The 13189-nt window shown below is 39.7% G+C and overlaps 1 protein-coding gene across 2 annotated transcripts in view; it reads left to right on the top strand.

Moving 5' to 3' along the window:
- Window positions 1-1461: 1461 nt before the first annotated feature.
- The window catches only part of ERLIN2 (ER lipid raft associated 2), a 38494-nt gene continuing 26766 nt past the window's right edge, over window positions 1462-13189 (top strand). The window contains exons 1-5 of one of the 2 annotated variants that reach the window (XM_063445601.1): window positions 1462-1555; window positions 7142-7254; window positions 9358-9476; window positions 11160-11241; window positions 13073-13119. In XM_063445601.1, the coding sequence (XP_063301671.1) occupies window positions 9370-9476; window positions 11160-11241; window positions 13073-13119 (236 nt within the window). In that variant the 5' untranslated portion in view covers window positions 1462-1555; window positions 7142-7254; window positions 9358-9369. The remainder of the gene's footprint in view (window positions 1556-7141; window positions 7255-9357; window positions 9477-11159; window positions 11242-13072; window positions 13120-13189) is intronic. The other variant, XM_063445600.1, reaches the window with a different exon arrangement.

The following is a 13189-nucleotide window of genomic DNA, read 5'->3' on the forward strand; positions in this document are numbered from 1 at the left end:
AGAGCCAGATTACTTATAAGGCGACCAAGGGGTCCTGGTCCTGGAGCTCTAGCTAGGAGCGGGTGCCCTCTCGAGATGTCAGGGCGATCAAAAGATCTCCTTGCACAACCCTTTAGAAATCATGCCCTGGTGTGGTGGTCAGTGGTTCCTTGCAGTGCTGGCGCTCTGTGACAGAGTCAGAGTGCAGGCGCTTGGATTCCCAGACTGCACTCTGACTGTAAGACCTGCGGCCAAACTGAACCACCACGAAATCCACCGGACCACCAGGGAATGTATTACATTTGCCCTCTTTCAGGCATAGGATGTAATCAAAAGAGGGGCAAATGTAATATTAAAAAAATATATAAGGCATTGCTGTGTTTAATGCAGCCCCCACATATTGTCACTGCCCCACGCACACTTATCACCCACTTACACACCCTGCCATAGTCACTCACCACCCTCACCCAGTCACAATCACTCCCCCTCACTCTATCACAGTCATCCCCAACCTTGTCACACCTGTCACCCTACCACACTAGCACTGTAACACACACCCTTAAACCCTGCAACACTCATTACCCCTAACCCTGCCAAACTTACCCCCTTACTGTCACACTCACGTACCCACCCCCTATCACACTCACTCACCCTTACCTTGTCACACTTATCCCAATGAGCTGGTCTGGTTGCCTATAGTATCCCTTTAATTGTTGATCTAAAATTAAGAGAAAACAAAGCATATAATGAAAAAAAGGTTAACACAAGTTAATGTAAATTTTATAGTTTTATTCAATGTTGTACATTTCAGAGAAGTGACTCTTCCACTTTAGTGCCAAGCATATATAAGAACATGGGGGAAGCAGCCAGAAAGGGAGAGTTCATTATCTGTTATCTGACTATAAGTAAATATTGTGGTTAATGATTGCTGGAGAGATAAATGGGTTCCTTGTTCTGTGGAAGGGAAGGGTTACGGTTTTCCTTTACACACAGCCCAGGAGACCATCAGACATATTTATTTCCCTGTGAGGACCTTAGCCAGCATGCCTTGTCTCACAGCTTGCTGGCACATGCCAGGAGACCATCAGACATATGTATTTCCCTGTGAGGACCTTAGCCAACATGCCTTGTCTCACAGCTTGCTGGCACATGCCAGGAGACCATCAGACAGATTTATTTCCCTGTGAGGACCTTAGTCAGCATGCCTTGTCTCACAGCTTGCTGGCACATGCCAGGAGACCATCAGACAGATTTATTTCCCTGTGAGGACCTTAGCCAGCATGCCTTGTCTCACAGCTTGCTGGCACATGCCAGGAGACCATCAGACAGATTTATTTCCCTGTGAGGACCTTAGCCAGCATGCCTTGTCTCACAGCTTGCTGGCACATGCCAGGAGACCATCAGACAGATTTATTTCCCTGTGAGGACCTTAGCCAGCATGCCTTGTCTCACAGCTTGCTGGCTCCGGCTAATGACGTATCACTGCGACACCCGGAAGAACAAGAAGAATCTGCTGCTGCTGCAGGTGGAAGGGAAAGATTAGAAGGAATCGGATCAGCTTTGTCCTAGAGGTGCTGTAAGTAAGGTCATGGTGTTTTTACCTTAGAGACCTAGCTCTGTCTGTAGGGTTCTGTCTGTAGTTGAACAGATTCATTTTATTTGGATCACATGGCTTATATTTCTTTCTTTTTTTTCCATATGGAGGTACAAATTAATGAATGCATCCTAATTATATTCTCATACATTTATGGCGATCTTAGTTTGTTTCCAAATTGGCTTCCCTCCTGCATTTAATATGTTTGATTCCCCACCAGAACATATCTCATGGCTTTATTACTTTAAAACTTGGGTATTCTGGTTCACCCATGGGTAGGGCAAACAAAAAGTTAGGATTCAGGGTTTTTTTTTTTTAAAGCTTTATTTTTAAAGACAAAACTACATTTCGTATATGGACACTATTGTCACCAGAATCACTACAGCTTAATTTAGTGGTTCTGGTGTATATAGCCCTGCAGGCTTTAAAATATAAACACTGACTTTTCAGAGAACATATTACATTGTTACCTAGTAACACCTCTAATGACAGCCATTGAGACCGCTATTAGAGGTGGTTCCTAGTCCAGTGCTGCATAGTGTGCTGCCCTTTTGTTAAGAATCTCCATGCTCTGCTTGGAGGTGCTCAACGTTCCCCATAGACACATTGATTCAATGAGGAGATGCTGATTGTCTCAGTGTTTTGCTATGCATGCGCATTAGACTCACAATGCTTTCCTATGGGCACACACGCTCGCTTGTTATAGGAACTCCAGGCTAAGAAGCACATAAGAGAATGCACACAGATTCCAGGAAGCGAACATTGATTTATTTGCAGCTGCAAATGTCTGTCAGACAATAGTCTTGGAATAGCAAGAAACAGTATAGAGGTGGCGCTAGAGGATCAAATAGGTGAATGGTGCAGCTATACCCAAGTATATCACCACTATATATACTTAAAGAAGATACAGTACAACCAAAAAAAGGTAAAAGCGCACACACACCCAGGAGGGTTATTTACCTGGAGTATAACAAATAATAGGTATCTCCTCCTTATATACAGTGAGTAGATTCAATTATAGAGTTCCCTATACAAAAAATATAAACACAGAGAAGAACATAGTGCAACCTGTATATTATATACAATAAAATGGGAAATTCTGAGATGAACTCACTCACACTTTGATGAGGATAAATGATTTATTAAAAAATAAATAATAAAAAGCAGTATTGCACAACGCGTTTCAACCAACTGTTATTGAGGAAGACTACTAACAGTTGGTTGAAACGCGTTGTGCAATATTGCTTTTTATTATTTATTTTTTAATAAATCACTTATCCTGATAAGTGTCTGCAACAGGAAGATGGCTTTCCCCTCCCTCCCACCCTGTGGGTGCTCCATCCCGACAGTTTCTTTGTTTTGTATTTTTTTAAAACACACACACAAAAAAAGAATCAATTTAAAGTATTTCGGAAAGGGTTTAATCTTTTGTAAACTACTCAAAGGATTTTTTCTGTGGCAGACAAACTTTATAGCCCCACTGTAACTTTTGTATATTTTATAAAGCTATAATCTTAATAAAACACATATTAACCTTGTAGGACAGAGGAAAGAGGAAGGGCCAAAAACTAAGCCCAAATGGAGAGTAATGGGGAGGGAGGTCCCTACCTTTTAATGATCCTAAAGGAAAACACAAAATAAATAAAATAGATAGGCAGGGGAGTAATACTGGACCAAGCCTGGGGGGATAATACTAAGACAGCTGCTCGCTATGCAAGGAGACAAGCTGATCTTTATCCTATTACAAAAAATCCCCCATCCGGCTTGAGAAACTCACAGTAACTCAAAACAGAGTAGTAAAGTAGACTTGAAGAAATAGGGCTAAAAAGGAGTCAGCACTGTAAGTAAAAAAACCCTACTCAACCCCCACTAGTACTGAGTCCAAAGCAAGGATTCCTATAGTGAGAAGGCTGTCCCTGAATACCTCAGCACAGTGGATAACCCACTTGTGCCTACCTAGTTCCAAGTCCCTACCCAGTCCGTGCCTATCTCAATAACTTAAGTTAAATTAAATTAAACAAAAATCATTATTAGTGCTACCTATAAAGTGCAAAATTATAAAATAAGTTAAAGAGGCTAGCTCGACGCGCGTTTCGGCGTTACAGCACGCCGTCGTCAGGAGCAGTGAGGAACCTTGTAGGACTATTACTGAAATCAATCACAATTAAAAAACCAAAAACAAAGAAGCATTCTACTTTGATTTTTCAGACTGTTCCAAGGTTTGCAAAAGGTGGAGCATCAAAATAGTTTCTGCTGCCAACTATTGTATTTCTAAGCAGGCAAAGCCATCCTTCAAAAGACTTTCTCCTTCCCAAATCCCAAACAAAAAAATCATATTTAATAGATGTACTCCCCTTCCCCCCCAGAAAAAAAAACCATCCTTTTCATTAAGGCAATAGCTAAAAAAAAATTGCTTGCATAACCTGCAGTTCTCTTGTCTAAAGCGTTTGCAAACTCTCTCCTTCATCCGCACAGAGTTTCCATGGCTGTCCAATCACAGACTTCCCATTACAGCTCAATGAGAAGTCTTTGCAAGGCAGGTGCTCTGCGCAATTGCTGCCTCTTGAGTTTAGCTCCACTGAGCTAACCAAACCAGGAAATAACAGGACCAGATGTCTGACAGCCAAGGGGGTTCTAACCGGGTTAATTTATATAAGGGCCAATTTCTATTGAAATCTGCACTTTGTAAAATGTAAAAAAAAAAGCAGATACACTTTTCACATACACAGCATTTCAGCATGTTAAAGTGTTTTAGATGTTCAGATTGTTCCCTAAAGGAACACTATAGTCAATTACTTTAGATAAATAAAGCAGTTTTAGTGTATAGATCATTCCCCTGCAATTGAAAAACAAACAGTGGTTGTGGTGAAACAAAGCACAATCTGTAGGTATACTTGCAAACATGGAAATCACTCTGACACCTATTAAAGAGACAAAAACAGAAAGAGAGCTCCTAGTGCAGCATAGTAATTAACTTATAAATATATAGAATAAAGCAAACAGAGGTGCCTTTTAGGTGTTACACTCACAAGATTGGAGTGGTAAAAGCACCACTCGTTGCTATAGCAGGGATATGGAACTTTCTTTGCGGTTTCCTGAGGCTGGTGAGCGGACTAACTACCTCCACAACAAGTTTTGCTGTTTTTAAATTAAAATTAATAAAGTATACTTACCTGAGATCCGGATTGCAAGCTTCCTTTCCACGGATCCCACGCACTCTAGGGGCTGATCCTCCCTGAGTGCTATAGCAACGAGTGGTGCTTTTACCACTCCAATCTTGTGAGTGTGACACCTAAAAGGCACCTCTGTTTGCTTTATTCTATATATTTATAAGTTAATTACTATGCTGCACTAGGAGCTCTCTTTCTGTTTTTGTCTCCTTAATAGGTGTCAGAGTGATTTCCATGTTTGCAAGTATACCTACAGATTGTGCTTTGTTTCACCACAACCACTGTTTGTTTTTCAATTATTTATAATATTTCCACTCTGTAAACACCTCATTTTATGTACACAGGGTTACTTTCACTCTCTATAAGAGGTCCATAGTGAATATGAATTATTATTTTTTTTTTTGTTGCGCACCATCACTACTGTAATGTATCTCTAAATTGAACTTTAATCACATACAGGAGGCTCTTGCAGGGTCTAGCAAGCTATTAACATAGCAGGGGATAAGAAAATCTTAATTAAACAGAACTTGCAATAAACAAAAAGCCTAAATAGGGCTCTCATTACAGGAAGTGTTTATGGAAGGCTGTGCAAGTTACATGCAGGGAGGTGTGACTAGGGTTCATAAACAAATGGATTTAACTCCTAAATGGCAGAGGATTGAGCAGTGAGGCTGCAGAGGCATGTTCTATACACCAAAACTGCTTCATTAAGCTAAAGTTGTTCAGGTGACTATAGTGTTCCTTTAAAGGATGGCTGTGGGAAAAGGCATCTTCTAGTGCATTTTGCATGAAGGTTTATAGAGGATTCTGTGGTGTAGCAATATTCTGTGGACCTCTGTTTTGCATGCTTGAGAGTGCAACAGTTACGTTCTCTCCTGGCAGATTAAAGGACCACTATAGTACCAGGAAAACAAACTTGTTTTTCTGGCACTATAGGGTCTTTAGGTTCCCCCCACTCCCGCTGGGCTGAAGGGGTTAAAACACTTGCCTTTCTCCAGCACCGGGCTCCCTCTGCCCTGGGGAACTCTCCTCCTCCTGCCGACGTCAGCGCCGAATGCGCGGCAAGAGCCACGCGTGCGCATTCAAATCGCCCAGAGGAAATGAGACAGCCACTAGAGGCTGGATTAACCCTCAGTGAAATATAGCAGTTTCTCTGAACCTGCTATGTTTTCATCTGCAGGGTTTACACTAGAGGGTCCTGGCACCCAGACCACTTCATTGAGCTGAAGTGGTCTGCGTGCCTATCGTGGTCCTTTAAGTTCGCTAGCTGAAGACAGAGCCCAGAAGAAGATGGTGACAATGAGAGCTTAAAGGGACACAATAGGCACCCAGACCACTTCAGCTTATTGAAGTGGTCTGGTTGCACTGTCCCTATTGCACTTAGTGGTGCAATGTAAAACATGGCAATTCCAGAGAAACTGCAATGTTTATATTGCAGCACTAAGTCTGCCTCCTGGGTGTTAACAGACTTTTGGTCCTGTAACTGACGCTGGACATCCTCACGCTTGATTCAATGCCTTCCTATAGGGAGGCCTAATGTGTGCATTAGCGCCTGCTCGTCGGATGAGGCGGAGTCGCTAACCAGCTCCAAGGGACATTAGATAAGTAAATAAAGGGGTTTTAACCCTTTATTGACTGTGGTGAGGGTGGGGGGAGGCAGAGGGAGCTATAGTTCCAGTAATGCAGCTTTGTATTCCTGGCACTTTAGTATCCCTTTAGTCAAAGTTTATCTTTAGTTTCTCTGCGGGTCATCACAGCAAAATAGGCAAAAACCCTCTTAATGGCAGTGCTGCCATAAAGGGTCAAACTCCATGCCATAGCAATTTTGATTCATTGTATAGTTTACAGTACATAGATTACCTTGATACTGTTGTCTCAAAGCTCAGTGTGGATTATAACCAGCAATTTGCAAAAATTGCTGCAGCTGTTAAACTGAACGTGGGAAGACGGCAGCCATGAAGATTAGTACAGGTATCCTGGTTAACAAAACTGAATTTTGCTGAGAATATGCAGATGGCAACTACAGTATGGTTTGTGTAAGGTTTAGGTGTTTGACGAATTATTTTCAGTGGGCTCTACCTTTCATCTATCTCTCAGAAATTGGCACACTGTTACCCAAATAAAATATCTAATGTGAAGTTGTAAAACATTCTTTTATTATCCCAAACATTGCATTTGGATTAATAGGCTATTGTACATAGTTCATCTCCGGTTTTCTCCTAACCATTTACTCAGTAATCTGAGAAATGACAAAGGAATAGAAAATGTTAGCTAAAACTACCAAGTCTGAAAATGTCTCCATTAATTCTATCACGCTGGCTATTGTGGCCTAAAATATTTAATGTATTAGTGCGTTTTGAAAATGTATTATTTTAAATGTCTTCTGTATGTTCTTCAGTGCTATACAATGGGCATCTAAAAACAACAAAGGAGAACAGGTACCTACTCTAAACAAGCTTGGAATCTAGAGGAAGCGGGATAAGAACGCACAAGATAAAGAACGTGCCCAGAAGGATTGACAGGTATGAAACATTTGTTTAAAAAAAAAAAAAATAAATCTGCGGCAAAGCTGTTCAATGGAAAGGTGAGAGAGGGTAAGGTTCTGTGGGTAGAGACCATGGAAGACTGGAGTGAAGATAGAAATCCCCCTACCAGAGAGACATGCCAAACAATATGACCAAGTTTATAACATACTTTTAATTTTTTTTTATTTTTTTTTGTATGTTTGTGTGTGTTTTTAAATCTCATCATCACAGTGACTGCTAATGAAATGTTGACTGAGGGTTGGAGTGTAGGTTAGATAAGTATAAAACACACATCTTACAGAAATTCCATTCTCAGGGTGATTCCTGCCAGAGATGTCTTGGGCAAATGCATGCATCATTGGGCATCTGCTAAAAAAAAAAAAGTCTTATTCAAGTACAGGTCTGCTCAGGCATTCCTTCCTTTGATTCATACACACACATCGGCTCTGATGATGTCTTCAGTCGCATGGCCCCGTGGTTTGCAAGCTCATGGGCATTGTAGAACATTGTCAGGGCTATGCACTAACATATTCTGCAGTGTTGTACAATGCAAATGTTTGAAACAGTTATTATTATTATTATTATTATTGCCATTTTATATAGCGCCAACATATTCCGTAGCGCTTTACAATATTATTAGAGGAGGGATGTAACTATAAATAGGACAATTACAAGAAAACTTACAGGAACAATAGGTTGAAGAGGGCCCTGCTCAAACGAGCTTACAGTCTATAGGAGGTGGGGTGTAAAACACATTAGGATAAAAAATAGCAATCAAATTAGGTGGGAGTGAAGCAGAGCTGGAGGAGAGAGTAGAGTGCTGCCCTTTAGGAGACTGCAAAAGACAGGTATGTGAGGTAGAGGCTAGTCTGGGAGGCCATAAGCTTTCCTAAAAAGATGGGTTTTAAGGCACTCCTTAAACAATTGAAGACTAGGGGAGGGTCAGGTGGTGGTAGGCAGGCTATTCCATAGGAAGGGAGCCTCCCGCGATAAGTCCTGCAAGCGTGAGTTGGCCGTATGGATGCGAGCAGCGGACAGGAGGTAGTCACGGGCAGAGCGGAGAGACTGAGAAGGGACATACCTATGGATCTGTGAGGAGATATAAGAGGGGCTAGAATTGTTCAGTGCTTTATAGGTGTGGGTTAGCACTTTGAATTGACTCCTATAGGATACAGGAAGCCAATGTAAGGACTGACAGAGAGGTGAGGTGTGAGAGGACTGACTAGAGAGGAAAATCAGTAAGAGGACTCTACCTGACAGATTCAAATCTACATTTACAGTACTTCTATAAAATGCCCATAGCAAGATTGCCCATTGTAGAAAATGTGTGGTAAGTGGTTTCTTGCTTGTTTGTATGCAGTTACCAAAAAGTTGATGAAAGGTTTAATATTTAGAAACCTCTTTTGTAGTGAAATACTGAATTTCAAGAAATGCACGTCTTGCATTTTGGTCTATGCACTGTAGAGCAAGCAAAGTTCAAGTCGCATAAATTAGTGATAAGGAAAAAGAACACCGTAATCAACTGGTAAAATGTAACTTTACTTGGCACTCCTCAAATTGAGCAAGAGCATATTGTAAAAAGTAATTCAATCTCCTTATGCCAGTTTGCACTTCTTACAGGAATATGGGATGGATATTTTAATAGATATACACAGTGCTCTATGTAATGTGGTTATAACTTTGTAGTTCTAAGCCTAGGAGCACCAGCGAAGCATTACCCCACATTGTCTACAATACAAATTGCACTTGTCTGTCTTGATTTTAGTCAAACTTTTTTTGCTTCCATTGTCTTCTGAATCAACAGATATGCAAACTTCAAGAGATTGTTATTTATTTTACTGTAAAAGATACACTATATCCTATTATGTTATCTCCCATGAGAGCATATACCTGGTAATTAGTACTATTCCAATTCCCCCCCCCCCTGGTTTTGTGTATCAAGAAGATGACATATCATAGATGGTGTGTGACAATTTATCCCTGGTATCATTGAATAAACTATTGCACACTGGCAAGTGAGATAAATAAAGAACAATTTTGTTTTCTTGAATGAGCACATTTCGTGAAATCTTTCCCTCTGTTCCCTTCTAGGATTCTGAAAATGTCTCAGATTGGAGCTTTGGCTGCAATTGGAGTTGCAATTACTGCTGCCTCTCTCTTCTCAGCAATCCACAAAATAGAAGAAGGGCATGTTGGAGTTTATTACAGGTAAGACCAGAGAATAAGTGAATGGATATCAAGTGTGACATTGGTAATGTAAAACATGGCCCTAACTAAATGCGTTAATATCCTGGTTTCATGCCTTAAGTCCTGGGCACTGAAGTAGTTAAATTATGTGCCTTTTAGCTTGTCTGACATTGTTAATCATCCAAAGGGAATAGCTTTTATTTCCCAACGGATGTAGATCCGGGAGTGATTTTTGGCACAGAACTGTTGCCTTAAGCAGGTGGCTTGTTCAACTTGTTAATCTGGAATTAATTTTCTCATTTGCATTTCCTCTTATAAAGTGAAAGAGACAGACTGGGGGCAGGAGAAGTCATTGCAAAAGTGGCATCTTTCTCTTGTTTGCTGCAATCTGTGACTATTTTTTTTTTTTTTTTTTTTTTTTATTTCTTCAACACAAATATATGTGAAAATATATTATTTTGGCAAATTTACTTTGTTTCCTTGTTTGTGTGTTGTGTTTTTCATTTTTGGCAATTACAAGTACGAGATTTTCCTCAAAATATTTTTTATAGATCGGAAAAAGGCACAACAAATGTGTACTCTAAAGTGAGTGAGTTCACGTTTGATTGTAGATATAGAAACTACATCTTCAGTGAGCCATTTACTCTTTGCCTCAATTAGCATAAAATGGAAGTAACAAATTCTTATGGACCAGAAAAATATAAAAAGGACACTGTAAGCACCAAGTCTGTCTCCCTGCACACATCTAATTTTAACTGCCGCGATTTGCAACAATCCCTGACGTTACAATCCTACCTCTTCACTGCCTGATGTCACAGAAGTAAACAGTGCTTCGTTATCAGCCTGTCTAAATATTTGGATGGTGTATTCAAGCTATAGACATCCATATTCCTCTAACTTACTATAAGAAAGTCTCTGGTGAAATTCTGTCCGGCGGGTCCAGTCACAGAACCGTGAATTGAGCCGGCAGTAAATTTCTTAAGAGTATTTCTTTACAGATCAGTTGTATTCGTTTAATCAACAGCAGAATTGCGTAGTAAATGGCAGAGGGTGTAAAGATATTTTAATGTTTTTTTTGTGGGGGTTTCCACCAAGCATTTGGGCATATAAACAAGGCATCATGACCGTTGCAATCAGAGCTGGAATTTTCTAAACAATTGACTGTATACACACAGTCAGCTGTTTGTGGCATTATTACATGCAGTCCCATTGTACACATTGTGCTAATATTTTGGAGATCTGCATTTAGAAAAATTGCTGTTTTTGTGACATTTTAACATGTGTTTAAATAGTACAGGAGAGTATCTATGACAAAACAAAATATTTTGTTCTTAAAAGTGGAACAACACATTTTTGATGATAACCATCCACTTTTCCCTCACAGTGAGATGTACAGCAGGAATAAATAGAACCTCCACTATGGTCAGCCCAAGGAGATACAAGCGGGTACATGTTGGGCATCTTTTCTCCCATGATACTGTGCTCACTCACAGTTCATGTGTGGTTTTTATTTTATTTTATTTTTTTATGAGAAAGCATCTAGCTAATGACTTACCTGAATGTTATGTTTGGATTCCGATTTAAAACTCTATGACTGAGTGATGTATATTTGGCCCGTTCTAAACCCAGTGCCATCTGTTTCCTAAAAGTTATGTTTGAACTTGTGCTTTGAAGTGAAAAGGGTACTAAACCCATCTTTTGCAGGGGTGGAGCTTTGCTAACTTCTACCAGTGGTCCTGGTTTCCATCTGATGCTTCCATTTATAACGTCTTTCAAATCTGTGCAGGTAATAATAATCCCTGTGTGTGTGTGTGTGTGTGTGTCTATATGTGTATGTGTTAACACGTTATTACAGTGAGAAACAATACTCTATTAGAAGCCTTAGCGGCATTCAGGATCATCATGTTATGTATGATGACACTGAATATTAAGACTTTAATTTTATGAAGGTTTTCAATGAGGTCTCACAGCCACTAGAGATGTTTTCTTGGTAAATGTAAACATTGCCATTGCATAGATTATCAGAGAAAAGGGACAGATTCTGTGTAGGCGTTTTGATGTCCCTTTTACTATAACTGTTGCTAGTTTGCTTTGATTCCCACCTTGTTCTTTTTATATTCATGGATTTGCAACCTTATGGACACAAATTAACAATTGTTCCATCTATGTTCTAAGTTACACCGGTGGCGTGGCATGCACACTTTAGGAAATATATATGTAAATGGTGCTTATCGCATCTGTTCCCCTGTCAAGGGCTCAATCCGTTCCATTATTGTAGTGCAGAGATATTTAACTTTTAACATTACAGCAGTTATAGACAAATGTGTTTGACGGACAGAGCATCTTAGGAAAACCGAAACCAAGCACAGTAAATTGGGGATTGGATATAAAGCACATAAATAAACTGCACATTTTATTTAATTACCATGACTTATGATGTACATTGGAAGCCTTCCCTCAAAATGCAAAGCCAAAAATACACCTACATCATTTTATTTTGAGATGCTCTTTGTGAATTGAAAAGCCACTTGGCATGAAAGATATGCATGGCTGACATTTGAGGTTTGATAACTGCATTCATTATTTTCAATGCATATGTAAAAAAGGAAACTGCTGACATTTTGGCTGTTGGATCAATTAAAGTGTTTCTCATCCAAAATTGTTTCAAAATGGAGGCAAGATTAATTTTTACTTGACTCTAACCACAGGGCTAAATATCAAAGAAATGTGTGGCTTTCGTTGCATTACATGGCTAGTTGTGTGTGTGTTAACACTGAACATATCATTGGTATATATGCAGCTATTACAACCTCATCCATCACTGAACAGTGTTTAAAATCAAGAATGCAGACATGCAACCTCCATGAGCCCACACGGACAATAGGAAAGGCTGCATTTCTCTCCTTTCCTCTTCAGTCATTCTTGACCTTCCATGTACCATGTATTATAGGTTAAACTAGAGAAAGGGTCAGAAACTCCTAGAGTATTTCTGTTTGTGTAGTTGACCACATGTTGGTAGTACACATAGACCCATATCGCTGTTCTTAACACTCTTATGGATTGTAGAAACGCGTTTGCTTTGGGGTTTTTTTGGGGGGGAAGGTGAGGGAATGTATCATAATCTGATGACGACAAGGCAGTGTTTTCTAAACTTTGCAGAGTGTAAGAGGCAATGCACATACTCTCTAGGGGAATACTCCTACCTGGGTGCGACAAACAAGGTGGGCCGACTCCCAATCAATCCAACTGGAATAAATATATACGTCTGGGCACACCCAATTGTTTTATTATTAATAGGAAGTCTTTTATTTTTCGTTTAGAGGAAAAGACAAGGTTTCGGCACTATCCTGTACCTAAGTCAAAACTTTGTCTAAACTTTGGAACTAAAACATGAGAAACGGGTGTTTCCATCACTGCAATAGAATGATAAATAGAAATAATCATGCTTGAACAGTTGTATTTTAGGTGAATAAAAGTACAATTGTCAATCTGTAAAAAATTGTTACTTTCAAGCACGTGGTTACGGTGCAAATGAGCTTTTTTTTTTTTTTTTTTTTTTTACATTTATGTGGAACTTCATTATTTTTTATTTTATTTTTTTATTTAATATTTTCTAGAGCACCTTGCAGACAGACGAGGTAAAGAATGTTCCATGCGGTACAAGGTATGCTTGCTCAAACACCAGGCATTCTGTTTATTAGGGATTTAACACCTACCTCTGCTACCATGTGAAT

The sequence above is a fragment of the Pelobates fuscus genome, chromosome 3 (genome assembly GCF_036172605.1).
Source record: "Pelobates fuscus isolate aPelFus1 chromosome 3, aPelFus1.pri, whole genome shotgun sequence".
In the NCBI taxonomy this organism is placed as follows: Eukaryota; Metazoa; Chordata; class Amphibia; order Anura; family Pelobatidae; genus Pelobates; species Pelobates fuscus.